Source organism: Oryx dammah, unplaced genomic scaffold, assembly GCF_014754425.2.
Source record: "Oryx dammah isolate SB20612 unplaced genomic scaffold, SCBI_Odam_1.1 HiC_scaffold_16, whole genome shotgun sequence".
In the NCBI taxonomy this organism is placed as follows: domain Eukaryota; kingdom Metazoa; phylum Chordata; class Mammalia; order Artiodactyla; family Bovidae; genus Oryx; species Oryx dammah.
Genome location: NW_024070200.1, coordinates 508,004 through 527,721, shown reverse-complemented (window position 1 = coordinate 527,721; position 19,718 = coordinate 508,004). Strand labels below are relative to the sequence as shown.

General features: G+C 61.1%; 1 protein-coding gene across 1 annotated transcript in view; it reads right to left on the bottom strand.

The window, feature by feature from the left end:
- Positions 1-13,506: 13,506 nt before the first annotated feature.
- JAG2 (jagged canonical Notch ligand 2) overlaps positions 13,507-19,718 on the bottom strand; it is a gene marked incomplete at its 5' end in the record, with an annotated part of 13,997 nt that continues 7,785 nt past the window's right edge. Inside the window, 13 exons of the mRNA XM_040257601.1 lie at positions 13,507-14,761; positions 14,998-15,154; positions 15,809-15,940; positions 16,417-16,665; positions 16,974-17,089; positions 17,184-17,297; positions 17,674-17,759; positions 17,872-17,899; positions 18,338-18,454; positions 18,582-18,695; positions 18,795-18,908; positions 19,198-19,311; positions 19,385-19,537. Coding sequence (XP_040113535.1) covers positions 14,286-14,761; positions 14,998-15,154; positions 15,809-15,940; positions 16,417-16,665; positions 16,974-17,089; positions 17,184-17,297; positions 17,674-17,759; positions 17,872-17,899; positions 18,338-18,454; positions 18,582-18,695; positions 18,795-18,908; positions 19,198-19,311; positions 19,385-19,537 — 1,970 coding nt within the window. The remainder of the gene's footprint in view (positions 14,762-14,997; positions 15,155-15,808; positions 15,941-16,416; positions 16,666-16,973; positions 17,090-17,183; positions 17,298-17,673; positions 17,760-17,871; positions 17,900-18,337; positions 18,455-18,581; positions 18,696-18,794; positions 18,909-19,197; positions 19,312-19,384; positions 19,538-19,718) is intronic.

The following is a 19,718-nucleotide window of genomic DNA, read 5'->3' as shown; positions in this document are numbered from 1 at the left end:
TCAATAAGACTGTTAAACAGAAAAACGGAAGAGAAGCCTCGGGCACTGTGCTGTCTCTCTCCCCGCATGGCTGCCGTGGTCTGCTACTGACGAGACAGACGTGTGGCTCAGACACTCCACTGCCCACTCCCCAGCTGACAGGCAGCTCCCAGATGGGCCAGGAGACTGTCCTAGTCAACCTCAGGTGACATGGGAAGGCCAGCCCAGCGGAGCCGTGCCTTCACGAGCCATCACGGACTCTCCTGCTTTACCTTGAGCTGGGCAGTTTGTTACGCAGCACCAGCTGACTGATGCACACCCTGTCTGTCACAGACTTGATTCCAGACGCCGCGGATAATGACTGCTGATGCAGCAGAGATGTGGGCATCACACCCCATCTCCCCCCAGCTGAGCTGGGGGAGGACAGACGTGCCACCCACAGTGCTAAGGACACAGGGTGGGGCTGCCCTGTCACCTCTCACTGCAGGCCTGTGATCACACAGCCCCAGTGCTCGGGTTTAGAGACTGGTTCAAACACACAGCTTCCTGCCTGCAGCCTCGGTCAGAGGCCCACAGGGAGTCAGGCGGTGCAGCGGCTTAGCCCCCTCCCACCCTACACACGTGTGGCCGTCAGCAGCCCTTCTTCAGAACCCCACCTGCCCCGGGACCCCACAGCCTAACATCTGGAAATTCTGGGTTGTTTTGGAGTCATGCCAGCTTCCTAGGGGTCGAGGGGTACAACTGAGACAGACAAGCGAATTGGTCAAAGTTGCAGGACACACGGTCCCTAAACAAAACTCAATCATACTTTCACACGCTACCAAGAAACGATGGGAAATGGAAACGTAAAAATACCATTTACAAAAGTACCACTTAACGGGAAATAGGATAAATCGGACAAAAAATGGGCCAGAGCTGCAAACAGAAACCTAGGAAATGAGAACGGTGCGCTGAGACCAGTTAAGATGGGGACTCCCCTGGTGGCCCAGTGGCTAAGACTCTGCACTTCCAAGGCTCGGGGCTCAGGTTTAATCCCCTGTTGGGGAACTAAGTTCCCACAGGCTACACAGCATGGCCAGAAAAAAAGTAGTTACCATGGTAAATTACCTGGTGTGTGTATTTTACCACAATTATTATAATAAAAGGACAGAAAACCAAAAAAGGCCCCAATATTAACAGTGGCTGTCTCCTGAGGAGTGAGATTGTGAATGTTTCCCCTTCGTTTCTATGTTTTCCTATACTGTCCACATTTTCTCTAATCAACAAGGATCACTTATAGTTGGAGAAAAGTAAAATTAATTTTTAAATTAAAAAAAAAACAAACCTCCAAAGTATTGCCAAGAGAAATTCACCAAAAACTGAATCAATGGAGAGGTACACAGCCTGGAGGGTGAGAAGACCCAGTTTTGTCGACACCAGGTCTCTCCAAATGCGACACAGTTCCGATCAGAATTCCAGCAGGAGTGGCAGGGCCGTCCCTTGCATCAGCCAGACTTTAATCAGTTTCTTAAAAAGCTAAAATAGGGAGTTCCATGGTGGTACAGGGGCAGACTCCATGCTCCCAAAGCAGGGGGTCTGGGTTCAACCCCTGGTCGGGGAGCTAGAGTCCATGTTCCACAACGTGGGCAGAAGATCCAGGGCAGCCAAGTAGATAAATCCTTTCTAAAAGCTAAAAACACACTTACCCTACCCCCAGCATTCTCAGCACTGGGTATTTACCCCAGAGAAACCGAAGCTTCCGCTCACAGCAGTCCCCGCTCACTAGTGTCTACCAAGCTCTGCGTAACAGCCTAGACTGGAAACAAGTGTCCTCTGACGGGCAAACAGCTGGACAGATCTCGGGCATCTGTGCTGTGGGGCAGAGCTCAGTGACCCGTCTCCAGCTGGAAGGATTCAGAAGAGGCCGTGCTGTGGGCACAGAACCATCTCAAAAGTTGCAGGGTGTGTAGTCCAACCGACACGCTATTCCTGAAGTGACAAGACTGCAGAGAGGTGGCACAGCTTAGAGGCTGGAGTGAGGGACAGGGCTGGATGGGGCAGCAGGTCGGGGTCCCCATGGTGGTGGTGGTGGTCCTAGTTGCCTCTAAACCGTGGCGGTGGTTGTGGGCTACGCCGTGGTCAAGTGTCAAGGAGCAATACACAGAGACACAACGAGGAGCCTCTGAAGAAACCCCTGATGGCCCAGGAGGGTCTGTGGGCTGGTTACCATAACCTGCCTTTGATTGTTTAGACACTAAGTCTTGTCCCACTCTTTGAAACCCCATGGACTATATAGCCCACTCGGCTCCTCTGTCCAGGGCATTTTCCAGGCAAGAATACTGGAGTGGATTGCCATTTCCTTCCCCAGGGGTATCCTGCCTTTGATAATTCACCACAATTACAGAAGGGAGGCTGGTGGGGAAAGTAGGGTGATGGGTGTACAGGAATCCTCTGTACTATTTTTTGCTACCTCTTGTGACTGTATAATTCCTCTAAAACAAAATCCCAGCAGGTGTTTTTTTTTTTTTTTTGGTGGAGGAGGGCATGTAGACAGAGGTGCCTGGCCGGCTACTGTCCCAACAGGGTCACAAAGAGTTAGACATCATGGAAGTGACTTAGCATGCACGCATGCACAGAAAGTGACAAACCGATTCTGAAACTCAGATAGAAATGCAAAGGACCCAGAGTGGCCCAAAGCAACTTCAGAAGAGAAAACCAGAGTTGGAGGGAACTCCCTAGCAGCCCAGTGGTTAGGAGTTGGCGATTTCACTGCTGGGGCCCAAGTTCATTTCTTGGTGGGAGAACTAAGATCCTGCAAGCTGTGTGGTTCAGCCAAAGAGAATAAAAGAAAAGGCAAACAGAGTTGAGGAACTAACACTGCCTGATTTCAAATCTTACTGTAAAACTACGGGAGCCCCAAACCAGAGCCAATCCCTGCGTCCACCAATGCGCATGACTGGACTGACCAGCGGTGGCACCCCCATGCAGTGGAGACCTACACAGGGAGAAAAAGCGACGGCTGCTGGTTTACACGGCAGGGACTAGCCTCAGAATAACCGAACTGCAGAGAAAAAGCCAAGTCAAAAAAGACTACTTCCTGTTGCTGTCTAGTCACTAATTCACGTCTGCTTCTTTGCAACCCCATGGACTGTGGCACACCAGGCTTCCCTGACCTTCAGTATCTCCCAGAGTTTGCTCAGATTCACACCCATTGAGTTGGTGATGCCATTCCACCATCTCATCCTCTGTCGCCCCCTTCTCCTCCCACCCTCAATCTTTCCCAGCATCAACGTCTTTTCCAATGAGTCAGTTCATCGAATCAGGTGGCCAAAGTATGGGAGCTACAGCTTCAGCTTCAGTCCTTCCAATGAATATTCAGGGCTGATTTCCTTTAGGATGGACTGGTTTGATCTCCTCGCTGTCCAAGGGACTCTCAAGAGTCTTCTCCAGCACCACGGTTCAAAAGCATCAATTCTCTGATGCTCAGCCTTCTTTATGGTCCAACTCTCACATCTGTACATGACTACTGGAGAAACCATAGCTTTGACTATACGGACCCGTTGTCAGCAAAGCAATGTCTCTATTTTTAAATATACTGTCTAATTTTGTCATAGCTTTCCTTCCCAGGAGCAAGCATCTATTGATTTCATAGCTGCAGGCACTGTCCACAGTGATTTTGGAGCCCAAGAAAATAAAATCTGTCACTGCTTCCACTTTTTCCCCTTCTGTTTGCCATGAGGGCATGGGCCTGGATGCCAGGATTTTAGTTTTCTGAATGTTGAGTTTCAAATTAACTTTTTTACTCTCCTCTTTCACCCTCATCAAGAGGCTCTTTAGTTCTCTTTGCTTTCTGCCATTAGAGTGGAGGATGCTGAGTTTTGGCTTATTGTCAAGTTTATCTAGGGGGTTAGGCAGCGTACCATCTGTATATCTGAGGTTGTTGATACTTCTCCCGGCAGTCTTGATTCCAGCTTGTGATTCATCCAGCCTGGCATTTCTCATGGTGTTCTCTGCATCCCCAGCTGAAGGTCTTGCCCGCTCTGGCCCAGCCTCTTCATTCTTTCTGAAGCTTTTGGTAACTTCCTTCTGCTCTTCCCCCGTAGTGTACTGGACACCTTCCCACCCGGGGGACCTGTCTTCTGGCATCGTATCTCTTTGCCTTTTCATGCTGTCCATCGGGTTTTCCAGGCAAAAATACTGGGGTGGTTTACCATTCCCTTCTCCAGTGGACCATGCTTTCTCAGAACTCTCCAGTATGACTGGTCCATCTTGGGCGGCCCTGCGCGGCACGGCTCTTAGCTTCACTGAGTTAGACAAGCCCTTTCGCCACAAGGTTGCAATCTGTGAAGGAGGGACATCCTGTATGACTCCATTTATATGAAATTCCGGGCAATGCAAGCTGACCCATCTCGAGAGAAAGCTGAGGAGAGGTTGCCTGGGGCTGGGGTCACAGAGGGGCGCAGGGACACTTTGGAGATGACAGCTGTGCTCACTATCTTGATTGCTGCCATGGTTTCGCAGGTGTACACTCACATGAGAACTCACCAAGTATTTTAAGCGTGCGCCATTTATCGTATGTCAAGTACACTTCAGTAGAGCTGTCGTTAACAGTGAGGAATGTGTGGAGGTAACTAGATTCTCTCCACAATCGCGCACAGATTCTGTTTCTTGGGAGGAGCCATGGTTCCTACAGCAGGAATGTGCAGGTGGAAAGCGTCCAGGGAGTTTGTGTACCTGGACCCTAAGGTCGCTGTCATCCTGCTCTCAACACGGCTGCATCCGGGCCATGTCCCCATTTGGGGAATGCCCGTGAGGTCCTCCTATTCACATAAGATACACATAGATGGTATGTGGGCATCGCGACATACCCACGTATACCCATGTTAATCATGACACAGCCACAGTTTCTTTTAGAAGAACAGAGATCATACCCACCTTGCAACACCACATCACACCATTAGGATGGTTATTCTATCTAAACAAACATAAAGTGTTGAGCATTGGTGAGGATGTAGAGAAACTGGAGTCTTTGTGCAGTGTTGGTAGGAATGTAAAATGGTGCAGCCGCCATGGAGAACAGCATGACGCTTCCTCCAAAAAATGAAAAATAGGACTATCATATGATCCAGCAATCCCAGCGTGGGTGTTTATCCAAATGAACTGAAAGCAGAATCCCAGGAGACCTGAACCCTAGTCAAGCGCAGCTGAGAGCTGGGTGCAGCCTGGGCTCCAAGGGCAGACGAAGGGGCGGACAAGATGTGGTCCATCCAGACAAGGAAATGGCGCTCAGCATTAGAAAGGAAGGGAGTTCTTTTTTTTTTTTCTTCCAATATTACTCTTTTTATTTTTTAATTTTATTTATTTTTAGTATAAATTTACTTATTTTAATTGGAAGCTAATTACTTTACAATATTGCATTGGTTTTGCCATAGATCAACATGAATCCGCCACGGGTGTATACATGTTCCCCATCCTGAAGCCCCCTCCTACCTCCCTCCCCATACCATCCCTCTGGGTCATCCCAGTTCACCAGCCCCGAGCATCCTGTCTCATGCATCGAACCTGGACTGGCGATTCATTTCACATATGATAATATACATGTTTCAATGCCATTCTCCCAAATCATCCCACTCTCGCCCTCTTCTGACGCCGGAACTCAAAGGCATCACACTGAGTGAAATAAATCAGTCACAAAAAGAGAAATACTGCTGACTCCACTGATAAGAACCTAAAGTAGTCTGATTCCTAAGATTTGCAGCCAGAGGCTCCAGGGCAGAGAAGACGCACAGCTCTTGTTTAATGGGGATGGAGGCTCAGCTCTACGAGGTGAGGAAGCCCTGGGGTGGTATTTTACGACACTGTGAATGTGCTTTAATTAACATTACTGAACTGTGCGCTCAAAAACTGCTAGGATGGAAGTTTTACCTTCTGTGGGTTTTGCCAGAATTGAAAGCTTCTTTAAATACACCATGATGGTGGGACTACAGTGCGAATGTGCCAAGGCCTCTGAGCTGGCAAGTGCCTTATATCTATTTTGCCACAGATTCCTAAAATTTACAAAGGGACTGCACCTCCCTGCGGGCCCAGTGGTTAAGAATCTGCCTGCTAATGCAGGGGACACAGGTTCAATCGCTGGTCCAGGCAGATCCCACAGCTAAGCCCGTGAACCACAGCTACCGAAGCCAGCACACCCTAGAGCTCGTGCTTTGCAACTAGAGAGGCTCAGTGCGGCCAGGAGCAGCCCCTGCCCACTGCAGCCGGAGAGAGCCAGAATGCAGCAGCAAAGACCCAGGGCAGCCAAAACAGTACAGGAAATTAGAATAAATAAACAATTTTCTTTAGAAAAGCGGAATGAGAGATGAGAAGCTGGCAGAGTGGTAGGTGGACGTGGAGTCCATCTCTCTACATGGATGCAACAGGAATCCATCTTCAGACACAGAAGGTCTCACAGATCACCAGCTGAGAGCGGGCAGGAGTCTTTGACGCCCGGAAAGGAGTATATAGACCCAGCAAAACTCTGACTTCCCTGGTGGCACAAAGGATAAGGATCTGCCTGCCAACCCAAGTCAAGGAGGACCCCATGTGCTGAGGAGCGACTAAAGCCTGGGAGCCACAACTGCTGAGCCCAAGAGCCGCAGTTTCCGAGGCCCGCATGTCCAGAGCTCGTGCTCCACAACCAGGGAAACCACCGCGACAAGCAGCCCACGCACCACTCTGGAGAGCACCCGCCACTCACCACAAGCAGAGAAAGCCTATCACGTGCAGCAAGAAAGACCCAGCGCAACCCAAAATGTGGAACGAAAGAAAGAACATAGATGACAGGTACCACGACTCCTTTCGAGGATCCTGCCTTTCCAGCTCAACCGTCCACGGGCCTATGGACAGCCTTCCGTGCGCCCTTTGTAGAGCTCGCAGTGTCCTGCCTCCTGGGCTGCCTGAGCGTAGGTGACCCACCCCGACAGATGGCACTGTTTGGGGTCTGGTTACTGGCCACTACTGGCCACGCGGCCACGACCAGCCCAGCCTTAGGGCCCTAATGCTCCATGCTCCCGGGCAGCGGCCAAGGGTGGAGCACTGGACGAGCGTCAGGCTGTCAGGCGCTGCCCTCCTTGGCCCCGGTCCCCGCCCCCTCCCCACCCCAGCTTCCCTCCACCAACAAGGTCAGGGAGCTGCTTCCCGCTGACCTTAACTGGAACTTCTCGAGTGGTCATGAAATTGGACAGGCTTTCCTGTGTGAGTTTTCTAAGCGCGCTCCCGAGAAGCCCTTGGCCCCACGTGGGTGACTCAGGCCCCACTCGGCTGCATCCACTGGGCCCCTCCGCGGGAGCCCTCCCATCTCCGCGGCTCCAGGGAGTAGGACACACCACCCACCAGCTGTCTTCTTCCTTCCTTGCTGTTTGATTGGCTCTTGGGTGAATGCTTTCCTGGAATGCTTCCCTTGGTTTTCTGTTGGGGACAGTTTTCCTCTTGCTAGTTTGTAGAAGCTCTCTGAATAGTGGTCAACGCTGTAGTTCGTCCTCATGAGTGTTGTTATGAAGAGGTGGAGCCCCTTGTGTGGACACCGCTGACTGTGTGAGCCGTCGGACCAGCTGGTTGCGCAGCTCTCCCGGGTCTTGGCCTCCAACTCCTCGGTGAGCGCGTGTGCGCAGCGGACGCACACTTGGGCCTCCGTTCCTAACCCCGGCGCTGCGGCAGTGCTGGCCAGGCCCGAGCCTCTGTCTGCCCAGCCCTGTCCTCCCGGTCCTTTTCCTCCTGCTCTGAGGCCACGGGCCTTCACGCCTTACTTCCCTGTCCCGCGGCACGTTTGGTCCTCGTGGGTGGGGACTCACCTGTGTCCTGTTCAGACACAACTCTCCAACTGTGGGCAGGCGGGTGGCCAAACGCCTGTGCCCGGACCTGCTTCCCACCGCCCCACACTCCACGGAGGAGCCTGTTGGGGAGCATTACCCCACACCGGTCCAGGACCTGGGTGGACACGCCCACTGCTCTCCCCTCCAGGATGAGGGGGCACGCCCACTGCCCCGCCCTCCCCTCCAGGATGAGGGGTGGAGACGTTCACTGCCCCTCCTTTCCCGGTGAGAACTTCCCTGAAGTCCTACCCTCTGGACTCTGGCCCGAGCTTCCTTTCATGACACCTTCCCCATCCTCACCCTGGGGTTGTCTGTAGTACTGACCCCTCCCACGTGTCCTGTCCCCTCTCCAGCCGCCTGGCTGCTCCTGTTTGTGTCCCTGACACAGGGCCGTGGCCAAGCCGCAGGGTCCCTCAAGCGCCCCACGCTCCCAGACACTCATCAAGCCCCGCCCAGGTCCCCACCTCCAGCGTCCACACACGACACGTGGGGTCCTGCAGCTGGACAGGCCTCCAGCCAGGGGGAGGGGCGGGCTCCCTCCCCAGGGCCCCCATCTGCCCTCGTGAGGTCCAGGGACGACTCCTGTCCGTCTCCCCACTGGATGGGGAGGAGAGAGGCCTCCTGCCCCCCAGGACTCCCTGCAGGAAGGCAGGTGTCTTCTCAGCCCCTGTCCCCTCCACCCTAACCCCCAGAGTACATCTGCACCCATGGTCTCGGCTGGATGCGGGAGAGAGGGGCCAGTCCAGCCTGGCTCTGGGTGGGGGCTGGGAGACCTCTGCTCTGACTCCAGGCCCAGCTGGGCAGGGGGCCCCACCCTGTGCCCGGGCGGCCTCTCCTCCTCCACTCTACCCAGGGACAGGTGCAGGAGGGAGACAGCCGTCCAGCGTCCTGTGCAGCTGCTGCTCTGGGGCTGGCCTGGCTCTCTGTCCTGGGACTCTTTTCTCCGCTGCACTGCGTGGGACAGGAGGCTCTCTCAGTGGCCTGGACCCCAGGTCTCTCTCTCGCCGGGTCCCTTGGGGTCCCCATGCCGGTGCCCTCTCTTAGAAGCCCGCAGCAGGCTTGGAGTTCGGGGCCAGCCCAGACCTCTGGGCCCCATGCACGTGTCAGGGAGGGGCAGGGGGCAAGCTGGGGGTGCTTTCAAATTTTCCCAAGTCCTCCCCTCTCGGGTGTGGGCCTGACGCCCAGGTGGAGCTGGTGCAGTGACGGTGGGTCAGTCATCAAAACCTTGCAGCTTCTGTCCTGCGGCTTCCGGCCCCTGGCCGTGGGGGAGCCCACTGGCCCCTGGTGAGGGCATTGCAGGGACCCCTGGGAGAGGCTCAGGCCCCACCAAGAGTCACGTGAGGGAGCTTGGAGGCAGACCCCTCCCCAGTCCAGCCCAGTCTTCAGAGGACAAGCCCTGGCCAAAACTGTGACCGCAGCGTCTGGAGACCCTGGGCCAGAACCGTCCTGTGAAGCCCCTCCCAGACCCCAGACCCACAGAATCTGTGAGATGATAAAGGCTTGTCATTTAAAGCCCTTTGGGGTGACTGTGTCTGGGGCGACTTGTCAGGCAACAGCAGATAAGCAGCAGACAGCCCCTGGTGGTATTGCAGATTTGGGTCTCAACCACCCCAATATAGCAAATATTGCAAGAGTCACATGAACTTGTTTCGTCTCCCGGGGCATATGAAGGTCATGTTCACCCTCTACTGTAGTCTGGGAAGAGTGCAATAGCATGATGTCTAAAACCGACGCAGAGACCTTGATTTTAAAATCATGCTGTTGGAAGAACAGCAGTGACGGGCTTCCTCAACAAAGGCTTGCCACAAACCTTCAATCTGCAAAAAGTGAGCGTCAGCAGAGCGCAGTGAAGCGAGGGTTTGTACAAGACGGAAGTCCAGGGCCGCCCGCGAGGGGACGGCAGGGGGTGTGCAGGGAAGACCCAGTGCCCAGTCTCAGAGGTCACGGCATGCAGGACCTCTCGGCCCCGGCAGCCGGCTCGGCATTCAGGTCTCACTAGGTTCCTCTCACCGCAGGGCTTGGCGGGGCTGCAAGGTGGAGATCCAGAGCGACAGGACGCTTGTGCACGTCCCCTGCCTGGGGAAGAGAAGAGCCAGAAACGCCAGGGCGCCAGGGCTGCCGCCCCACGCCCCCCGCCCTCTGTCGGTTTGGCTCATCTCCCTGGGTCCTTGCAAGCCTCCATCTCTTCCACAAGCTGGAGAACTTCCTGGGCTCTAGCCAGGCAGTGCGGGGACCCGGGCTCTGCCCTGGGAGCTGGGGGCCTCTCACTTGGCGTCTGCCTCCCCGCCTGCTCCTTTCTCTCCAGTTGGAGCTCCTGTTGCCTCCCTTGAATCTCTACCCTGTGACCTTCAAGGCTGTCCTGTGGGTCTCCATGTTGGCTGCCTGTGCTCGATGGGACCTCGAGTCCGAGGTCATCCTGGGCCAATGCTGACCTGCAGTGCCCCGCCTCTCTCTGATCACAGGCTCTGCTGCCTGTCTCCCTGCAGCCGTCTCTCATGGAGCAGGTGCTGCGGCGTCCTGACCAGGCCTCCGTCTGGATACCCAGCGCCCACTGTCCCCCAGGGCGACTCTAACTGTGAGGAAGGCAACATTCGGGAGCTCAGGAGGCGGAGGTGCCGCCTCCTAGGGGGCCCTGTGTGCGGCAGGCTGTCTGCACAGGACCCGTGGCTCAATGAGTGGTCCCGCCTCTGCAAGGGGACATCCGCCCCACCCACCCCGTGCCCGCCACACCCAGAATCTGTCACCAGCCCCATCCTAGTCGGCGCTCAGGGTCAGGCACCGGCCAGGGGCCACCTTGGCCTTGCTGCTGGCCCTGGGTCTGGCTGAATGTCAGCAGGGCTCCAGTGGGCCCTCCCTCGCCGGATGGTGGGCTTCCGGAATCTTCCAGGGCCGGGGGCGAGGGGGAGGGGTGGCACAGACTGTTTCTCTCTCCTAGTGGCCTCCAGGCCCCTGCTCTCAGCTGGAGACCTCACAGGTCCCAGACAGCACAGCTCCTTGAAGACTTGGGTCTGGGGTCTGATGAGAGAGGGCCAGCGGGCTGGGTTCGAGAGAGCTGGGGTCAGGCCCCATGAGACCAAAGGCCACAGGCCCACAGCCTGGCCCACGGGGGTTAACGGCCCGGCTGCCCAGGGGACAGCTGTGGGATCTCCTCCCTGCTCCTTGGGGCCTGGTTTCTTCGGAGACTCAGCAGGCAGAGCTGTCGCCAAGCAGAGCCAGTCCCCAGGGCCTGGCACCGGGGAAGCAGCAGGCAGCCCCAGGGGGCGGCTGCGGGAGGCCCGGATCCCGGCCTCAGAGCCACTCTGCACCCACAGCAGGCTGGCTGTAGGGACACGGGTCTGCACGTGGGGCTGGGACTCGGCCCTCGGTCCAGGCCCGGCACCGACGGGGCCCTGCTCCCAGCTCTGAGCCCCTGGGGATGAGGAGGTGGGGGTCCCATATGATCCCAGCCAGAAAGAGGGTCCGCTCCAGCAGAGCTTTGGACCTACAGCAACAGCCACTGCCGACTGGCCGCTCTTCACTTGGTGGGCACAGGGCTCCCTGGGTGCCAGGCCTATGGAGGGAGTGCCCACTGCCCAGGATGGACCAGACCCCACATGTTCACCAGCACAGCCTCAGCAGGCACCTGCCTGGGGCCTCAGACCCCTACCCAGGCCTGCCCCTCCCCAGGCTGGCACCTCAGCACACCCTGATGTCCACCTCCACCCCTCCACCATCCTCTCTCAGGTGTGAAGCAGCAAGGACCTGGCCAGACCCGCAGCCTCTGCAGGCCCCAGCTGGAGCCAGTCCAAAGGTGCCGCCTGCTGTCCTCTCAGGGAGCCCCCAGCGTCCGGGGCCGCATGCCGAGACCTGTGCTGCCTCCAAGCCCGCAGCCCTGCAGGCCCAGGGAGGCCCAGACCCTATTTGGTGACCAGAGCCCAGAGCACAGTGAGGAGGCTCCCCTGGTGCCGTCAGGCTGGGCGGGGAGCAGGCGGGTGGCGGGGGACGGCGCCAGGAGGGGCCACAGCCTCGCAAGCAAGGAGGCTCGTGCAAGGCTGCTGCGGGGCCGGGGGGCCCTGGGCTGCTCCTGGACTCCATGTCCACTCCCTGCCAGCTGAGGTGTGATGCCGCTCCACACCCGGGCTGGCAGAGGCACCACGGGGGCCCAGCCCGTCTTGGGAGATGGGAGCCCAGCCCGTCTCGGGAGATAGGGGGCCCAGCTGTGGCCCCCGTGAGCCTTCCTTCATCTGAGCTTCCTGACCGCGTGGCAGACCCTCTGACGGCCCACCCGGGAGAGGACTGGGTGCTGCGGAGGCAGGCAGAGGGGCCTGGCGAAGCAGAGGGTGGGACCGGCAGGGCGAGGGCCACCCTGGGGCACAGGGGCTGTGCCATCCGGGCTGCCCTTCGCGGCACACCCGGGAGCGGCGGCAGCCTCACTGCAGGTGGAATGAGCCCCACCGTCCAGGAGAGGGCCTGGAGAGGTACGTGGACAGGCCTGTCCATACCTGACCAGGCACCGGGCCACCGGGGCCAGGCCTGAGTGGGGAAGGGGGCTGGTGGCAGGCAGGGAGGGTGGGTAGGCTGCACACATGTGCACACGGGGGCGTGCAGTCTCCCCCAAGCCAGCAGGGTCCTGTGAGCTCCCCTCAGACCCCTCAAGGTCATGGGGTCCCTCCCAGAATGTGGGGGGGCCACTGGCACTGCCCATGGCCACGTCCTGACGGCCAGGAGGGGCCCGGCCCTCCCCACTGCTGGCTCCTCTCTGCACGCCCACCTCCAGGGGACACCCTCCTGGTGTCTGACCACCAGCCCTGCCTCGCCAGTCACCTGGGCCTCACGCCACCCTGCCCTCCAGTCTAGGTGCTTCGGGACCGTTCTCCCCCGACCTCTTCACAGCACAGGAGGCTTCTCCTACCTCTTCTTTCTTCGGCAGCGTCAGAGTGGTGTTCTGTTCTCAGTTTGGAAGCAGCACTTTGTCATTTCTAGAAACTCGTTTCTTTTCAAATCTGCTCAGCAGTGCGAGCGGTCTTGCTCAAGCACACGCAGCAAACAGGCTTTGCACTCGGGGTCTGGGCGTCCGAGGGGAGGCTGCAGCCAGCCAGGCCTGACAGCTCTGCTCCAGGGGCTGGGACGCCCTGTAGGCCAGGGTCTGGACCTCAGTCTGTCCACCAGCTTGGGCAATCACTCACAAGAAGCAGAGCGCTCCAGGACAAAAGGCGCTGGCATGGTTTCTCCCAGGAACCTGGAGTCCCGAGTTACATAAACACAGTGGAAAAGGAGCCTGGAAGCTGGTGATCGTTCTGGTGGCGCGAGCGCTCTGCAAGCGTGAGCTGGCGTAAACCGTGACACAGCGAGCAGCCTCACCGGCCGGCACAGAGCCAGCCCAGCCCACTGCCCCGAGGCTGCCGGGCTGAGGCTCGATTTGCCCAGCCTTTGGAGCCAGGAGCCACGCACGGCCTCGTTCTTGGGCGTCAAGCTTTGACCTCGTTCCTTGAAATCCGGACGGCGCTTCATTGCTGAGGACTTGGCACCATCGACTACACTCTGTCCACGTGTTCTCAGCTCAGACCAGAGGCAAAGCGCCCCCGTCGCCCCATTTCCAACAAGGCGCCTGTCAGTGGCAGACACCCGTGTGTTCACAGACGACCCGAGGGGCCCGCACCCGGCCCCCCGCTTCCCGGCCCCCATCCCACTCTGCAGAACAAAGGAACAGCACCTGAAGAACAAGCGAGGCCAAAACTTTTAAGTTATTAAATCAAATATACAGAGTGATTTAATATGTACATATGTACAGAAATGCACTTTCACGAGGAGGGGCGGCCGGGGCCGGCAGGTGGGCAGCAGCCAGGTGCCCGCAGCAGACGTTGACAGTCGCGAGGGAGAGTCTGTGAGAAGGCACTTGTCACAAGCGTCGGTACTGCCGCCGCCCCGGGGGACGGAGCAGTCAGGAAGGGCACTTCTGAAAGCACAGTTGAGAGATCTCTGGAGCGAGCGTCGCGGGCAGCGCAGGCGAGGACGGCGGGCCGGAGGGGTGGGTCTGCCCGCGGCCTCAGGCCATGCCGACCGCCACGGGCCCCACTGGCGACCCCCAGCCCCACTGCCACCGCAGGCGCCCCTGGCAGCCGCGGGCCACGCCGGACGCCGTGGGTCCCACCGGCTCTTTGGCCTGGAGCCACGGCGAACCCAGATGAGGAATAAAGGAAGATTCTGTAAACAGCGCGCCACCTCGGGGACAAACATCCAAGGACCTGGGGAGGACACGCCCCCTTGCTGTCTCCTGCCACACACACGTGTGCGGTACACGGGAACGTTACAAAAATAGCAACTCTCCAAGAACTCGCCGTTGTTTTCCGCCTGACAGTTACCGAATAATTTATACAAGGCTACAGAAACGTAGAAAATAAACATTTGTTTTTTTGCTTTTGGTGTTTTTCCTTTTTTACACAAAATAAACTATGCGCGTGGCCTCGGCCTCCGGTGGCCCCGAGGGCAGCCTGGCGCCTACTCCCGGCCGGCGCGGCGGGCAGCGCCGGCACCCCCCAGCGTGCGGTTGTCCACCTTGGGGCCTGAGGCCCAGCGGGCCGGCCTCCCGGGCGAACGGCCGGGGTCTTTGGTGAACTTGTGTGCAAGGAACTTCTCGGCCTCGGGGGACTCGTCCTCCCCACGGCCCGGCTCCTCGTCTTCCTCGTCCTCCCCGCCGCCCGCCGGCCCGGGCAGCGCCTCGCCCACTCTGCGCGGGGGCGGCGTGAAGTTCTTGCAGGGGAACAGCGTGTCCTTGGGGCCGCTGGGGCCGCCCGGCCGCTCGATGGGGTTGCGGATGGGGTTGAGCGGGGCCCACTGGTTGTTGGGGCCCTCCTCCCGCGGCAGCCGGCTCCTCTCCCGCTCTTTCCTGCGCTTGCGCATCCACCACACGCAGACGACCACGCACGCCAAACACAGCACGCTGAACACGCCGCACAGCACCGTCACCAGCAGACCTGGGGCGGGGGCACCCAGACGTCAGAGGGCCAGACGCCCGGCCCTTCGGCTTGGGGGCAGGGGCAGGGCCCCAGGACCGGGGCTGGGGGCTCGGGTGGGCTGGGAAACCTTTGCTGGCAGGTACAGAGAAGCTGCTGCGTCCCCCGGGCAGGCAGAGGCCACAGCCCCGCCGCTCCGAGCCCAAAGGAACCCACCCGCTCTCCCTGGGCCCAAGCGGCACGCCCCTCCCGCTCACCTGTGGAGGACCTGCCCACAACGACCGTCTCCACCTTGACCTCGGTGACGGCCAGCAGCAGTGAGCTGTTCCCCCGCTGGGTGATGGCAGTCACGATGGCATGCGCCGCACTCTGGATTAGGCTGCTGTCCGGCAAGTCTCGGGCCGGGCTGAAGGACTGCGGCAGAGAACAGTGCTGAGGGGCCGCCTGCGCACTCAGCTGGGCAGTGGGGGGCCTGTGACCCGCTCCACTGCGGCAGCAGCTGGGACAGCGGCCCGGCCCTGCGTGCAGCCCCAGGGAGTGTGACACTCCCGCCCCGGCTGGCCTGTCTGGGCAGTGGGGAGGAGGGGCGGAGACCCCGCGGCCCCACAGCACGGCCGTCTTGGAGCAGCGTCAGGGGCTGGGGGCCTGGGGCCGGCTCGCTGGAGGAGGCCTCTGGCAGAGGCTGGGGGTGCCCTATGCTGGGCAGGCCGTGGGGAGGTGGCCGTGGCCTGGTCTGCACTCCCACAGACCCCTCTGCACCTCGGTCCTTCAGGTGGGTCCCAACCCCAGCCAGCCACTCCCGGAGTCCTGAGGGGGCCACAAACCAGCCGCTGCCCTGATGCTGGCCCAACTCACCTCCACCAGGCAGCCCCTTCCACGCCAACACCGGCACCCAGAGAAACCACCCTGCCCATCCCCCTTCCCACCCTGCGCGTCCTGAGACACAGCCTCGCCCGACCTCCGAGGTACCGACTCCCACCCCGTCTAGGAGCACGTTCACAGTGGGACCGGCAGGGAGAGGGGGCGGCGGGTGCGGAACAAAGGTGGCCGCCTGCCGGCCACACTCACCAAGGCCACCTCCACCGCGCTGGCCTCCGAGGGCGGCCGGTCGCAGAGCAGGACGAGCAGGCGGTCCCGGGCCGCGGCCCTCGTGGCTGGCAGAGCACGGATGCCAGAGCAGACCGCGCCTACGGTGGTGCCCTGCAGGGCGGGCGGCATGTGAGCCGCGGGCAGCGACCTCGGCCCCGAGGGGGTCCGCCCCTCAGCGTGCAGCAGGACGCCCCGACAGTCTGTCTGGGGGAGCAAGGGCCCCAGCTGCCCACGGTGGCCCTCAGCCCCACCCAGGGCCCAGACGGCCTCCCTGGCCAGGGCTGGTACTGAAAGCAGAAGGCCTGACGGGCAGAGACGAGGGCGGGGTGAGAATGCCCGTGGAGCCGCGGGCTGCCCCCAGCTTCCCGGGAAGGCCGCCTGCACCAGGCCCCGGGAATGACTGGGCATCTCGGCCTGGGCCGGCCCCTCCCGGCTGCCCCCGAGTCCAACACTCCATCTCATCCCACCACACGCAGGCACGGGGCCGGGCGACCAGCAGGGGTCTCGAGCCGTCTGAGTGGTCACAGGAAGGAGGCCAGCAGTCACGGCTCTGCTCGCCAGCGGCGTCCAGGGGGTGGGCTTCTCACCTGGGGCACCTGATCGCGGTTGAAGCGCAGGGTGAGGCGGGCACAGTTGTTGTCCAGGTGGCCGGAGCGCGGCTGGCACGGGGTGCTGGGTAGCACAGGCTCCTCCGCGCTACACGCCCCCCAGGCCGCGCAGGGTGGCTGCAAGCACTGGCCCGGGGCCTTCTCCAGGCACCGCTGTCCTGGAGGGCACTGGGTGCTCAGGGCATCCAACCGGCCAGCCAGCAGGCAGGGCTTCTGGCCGCACCACACCTGGAAGCGCAAAGACGGGACCCGCAGACAGACCCGGATGGCATCGCGCGGGGAGACACATACCGCCCGTCCTGAGTCCGTGGGCAGAGCGCCCCCTGCCCCCCAGGGCCCCCACGGTGAAGGAGCCCAGCAGAGCAGGGCGGCCCACGTCTTCCGGGGCCAGGCTCGCCCCTCCCCCTCCCTCCGCACCCCCCCGGGTTGAGCAACAGGGTCGGGGGCGAATGACCCCCGTCAGGCCTGGGGTGCAGAGGCATCAGACCCAGCAGGGCGGGGGGGGGGCGCGCAGGGCTGCCGGATGGACCCCACACCTTGCTGCAGTCCCGGTGGCCGTCCAGGCAGCGGCAGCTGTTGCAGTCCTCCACCCACGAGCTCCCGTGAGGGAAGGGCACGCCCTGCGACCAGCAGGACCTCCCAAACACGATCACTGTGGGCGGGAGAGGTGGGGCACCATGGAGGGCAGGCTCCCCCAGACTCCCCCCAGCCTGGGCGTGGCCTTGCCGGTGGCGTCCTCCACCTACCCTCCTGGCACCGCAGGCCGGATCGGCCGGGTGGGCAGCTGCAGCGGTAGCCATTGATTTCGTCCACGCACGTGGCCCCGTAGGCACAGGGTGAGGACTGGCACTCATCGATGTCTGCGGGAGAGGGGCCGGGCGCAGCGTCAGCGAGGTGGCAGCTCGGGCAGCAGGGCCCACACGGGAAGAGCAGCGCCAGCCAGCCTGGGCCTCGGGGGGCCCCCGTGGGGCCTCTGAGCTGGGCCTGAGACTGCTGGCACTGTCACCATCTGCCTCTAGGAGCCAATGGCCAACCCAATCTGGGTCTGCCCCCGGCGGGGTGCCCCCCAGCCACTGCTGGCGGGAAGCAAACAGCAGAACCGAGGCTCAGACTGAGGGAGAAGGTGGCTGTGACCACACTGCACCCTGAGGTCCACGGATGCAAACGACCCTAACAGCTCCCAGAGCGGGGACACCACAACCCCGCCCACCCGGGGTGGGGACCCCAGCCCCTCACTGATGCGGCAGTCGGGACCCGCAAAGCCAGGCGCACACTCGCAGCGGAACCAGTTGACGCCGTCCACGCAGACGCCACCGTTGTAGCTGCAGAGAAGAGGGCAAGGGTCAGGGGGCCTGGGGCAGGCCAGCCCGTCAGCCGGCCCACCACTGGGGGTCAGGGGGGCCCAGGGCAGGCCAGCCCACCGCCACCACTCACCAGGGCAGGGGGTTGCAATCGTTGGTATCTGCATTTGAGGAGAGAGAGGGTGGTGAGCCCGGCACTCCCCAGCCGGGCACCCTCCGAGCCAGGTTGGGGGTGCCCCAGGTGCACGGGGAGGGCGGGTGGACACCATGCTGTCTACACCAGCCCACCACGCCCAGGCTGGAGCCTGTGGGGTCAGGGCGGCTCTGGGAGGACAGCCTGTCCTGGAGGCCCGCGCGGAACGTAGGCTGTGTGAGCAGGACAGTGGCTGGTGGGAGATGAGCAAGGACCAACACCAGCAGGGGGAAGCTCGGGGGAGTCAGAGGGGCTCAACCAGGCTTCCGTGGCCAAGCGCAAGGAGTGGGTCGATGGGGCAGAGTCGGGGGGGGCGGGGGGCAGGACCAGGAAGCAGGGGACAGGGTGGGCCCACACCAACCCACGACCACAGCCGCCCCTGGTGCTCCCCGCCCCCGGAGCTCACTGTGGGTGCAGGTGCGGCCCTCCCAGCCATCCCGGCAGATGCAGGAGAAGGAGTCCCCGCTGCCCACACAGGTACCCCCATTCACGCAGGGGTTGGGAAGGCAGCTGCTGTTCTTGGCTGCAAAGGAGTCAGAGGAAGAGAGCAGAAACAGAAGGCAGGGCTCTCAGCTGAGCCAGGCAGACCCGGGGTTCCCACCCCAGGCCTCGACCCAGGCGGGTACAGGCACGCCCCCAGGCCCCCTCACCGACAGTGCAGGTGCTGCCCTTCCAGCCCGGGGGGCAGGCACAGCGGAAGGCGTCCCCGCTGTCGTAGCACGTGCCGCCGTTGCTGCAGGTGTAGGCGTCACACTGGAACTCCCCTGCGGGCACACGGCCACTCAGAGGGTGCCCGGAGCACCCGGCCGGCAGTGCAGGCCCCAGCGCAGCCCCCAGAGTGGCAGGGCGTGGTGGGCACTCACGCGAGTGGCAGGTCTTGCCCTTCCAGCCATCGTCGCACACGCAGTAGAAGTCGTTGACCAGGTCGAAGCAGCGGCCGCGGCTGTGGCAGGGATCGGGGAGGCAGTCGTTGGGATCTGGAGGCGAGGACGCCGGTCAGCGGGGGGGTCCCCGGCGTTCAGGGAGGGCTGCCCGGAGGAGGCGGCACCGGGGTGGGCCAGGGAGCGACAGAGGGGCGGGGAGGGAGCGTGTGTACCCCTCTGCCCAACCCCTACGTGCCTCGTCCCCGTCAGCGGCTCAACACGTGGAGCCAAGCGGGCGTGGGGCGGGGTGCAGCGTGGGGCGGCTCGGGCGCGGGGCGTGGCGCACTCAGCACGGGGAGGCACAGGCCCTACAGCCGAGGGCGGGGCAGTGTGGCCCACTCACTGGTGTCACAGAGCTCGCCCTCCCAGCCGCTGGGGCAGAAGCAGCGGAAGGCGTCCACCTCGTCAATGCAGGTGCCCCCGTTGCGGCACGGCTGGCCCAGGCAGTCGTCAATGTCTGTGGGAGGCGAGCGTGAGCTGGGGCACCAGGCGGCCCGGCCCCCTCCCGGCCCTGGGCCACGGCCACTCACTCTCGTGGCAGTAGGTGCCGGTGAAGCCGCTGTCGCAGACACAGGAGAAGTTGCCCCCGGGCTGGCTGATGCAGTGTCCATGGGGGCCGCACACGCCAGAGGGGCCCATTCCAGCCACCCTGGTCCCTGCCTCGAACCCGCAGCCATCGACCACTGCCACAGAGACAAAAGGGGTCAGCCTTACCTCTGCAGGACACGGCCGTCTGTCACCACAACCCCACTCCTTTGAGCCCAGGCCACACTGCATCCATCCCTTTAGGCCCTGCCCCTGCTGCATATATGCCTGCAGGCCCCGCCCACCGCACCCACCCCTGCAGGCCCCGCCCACAAGGCA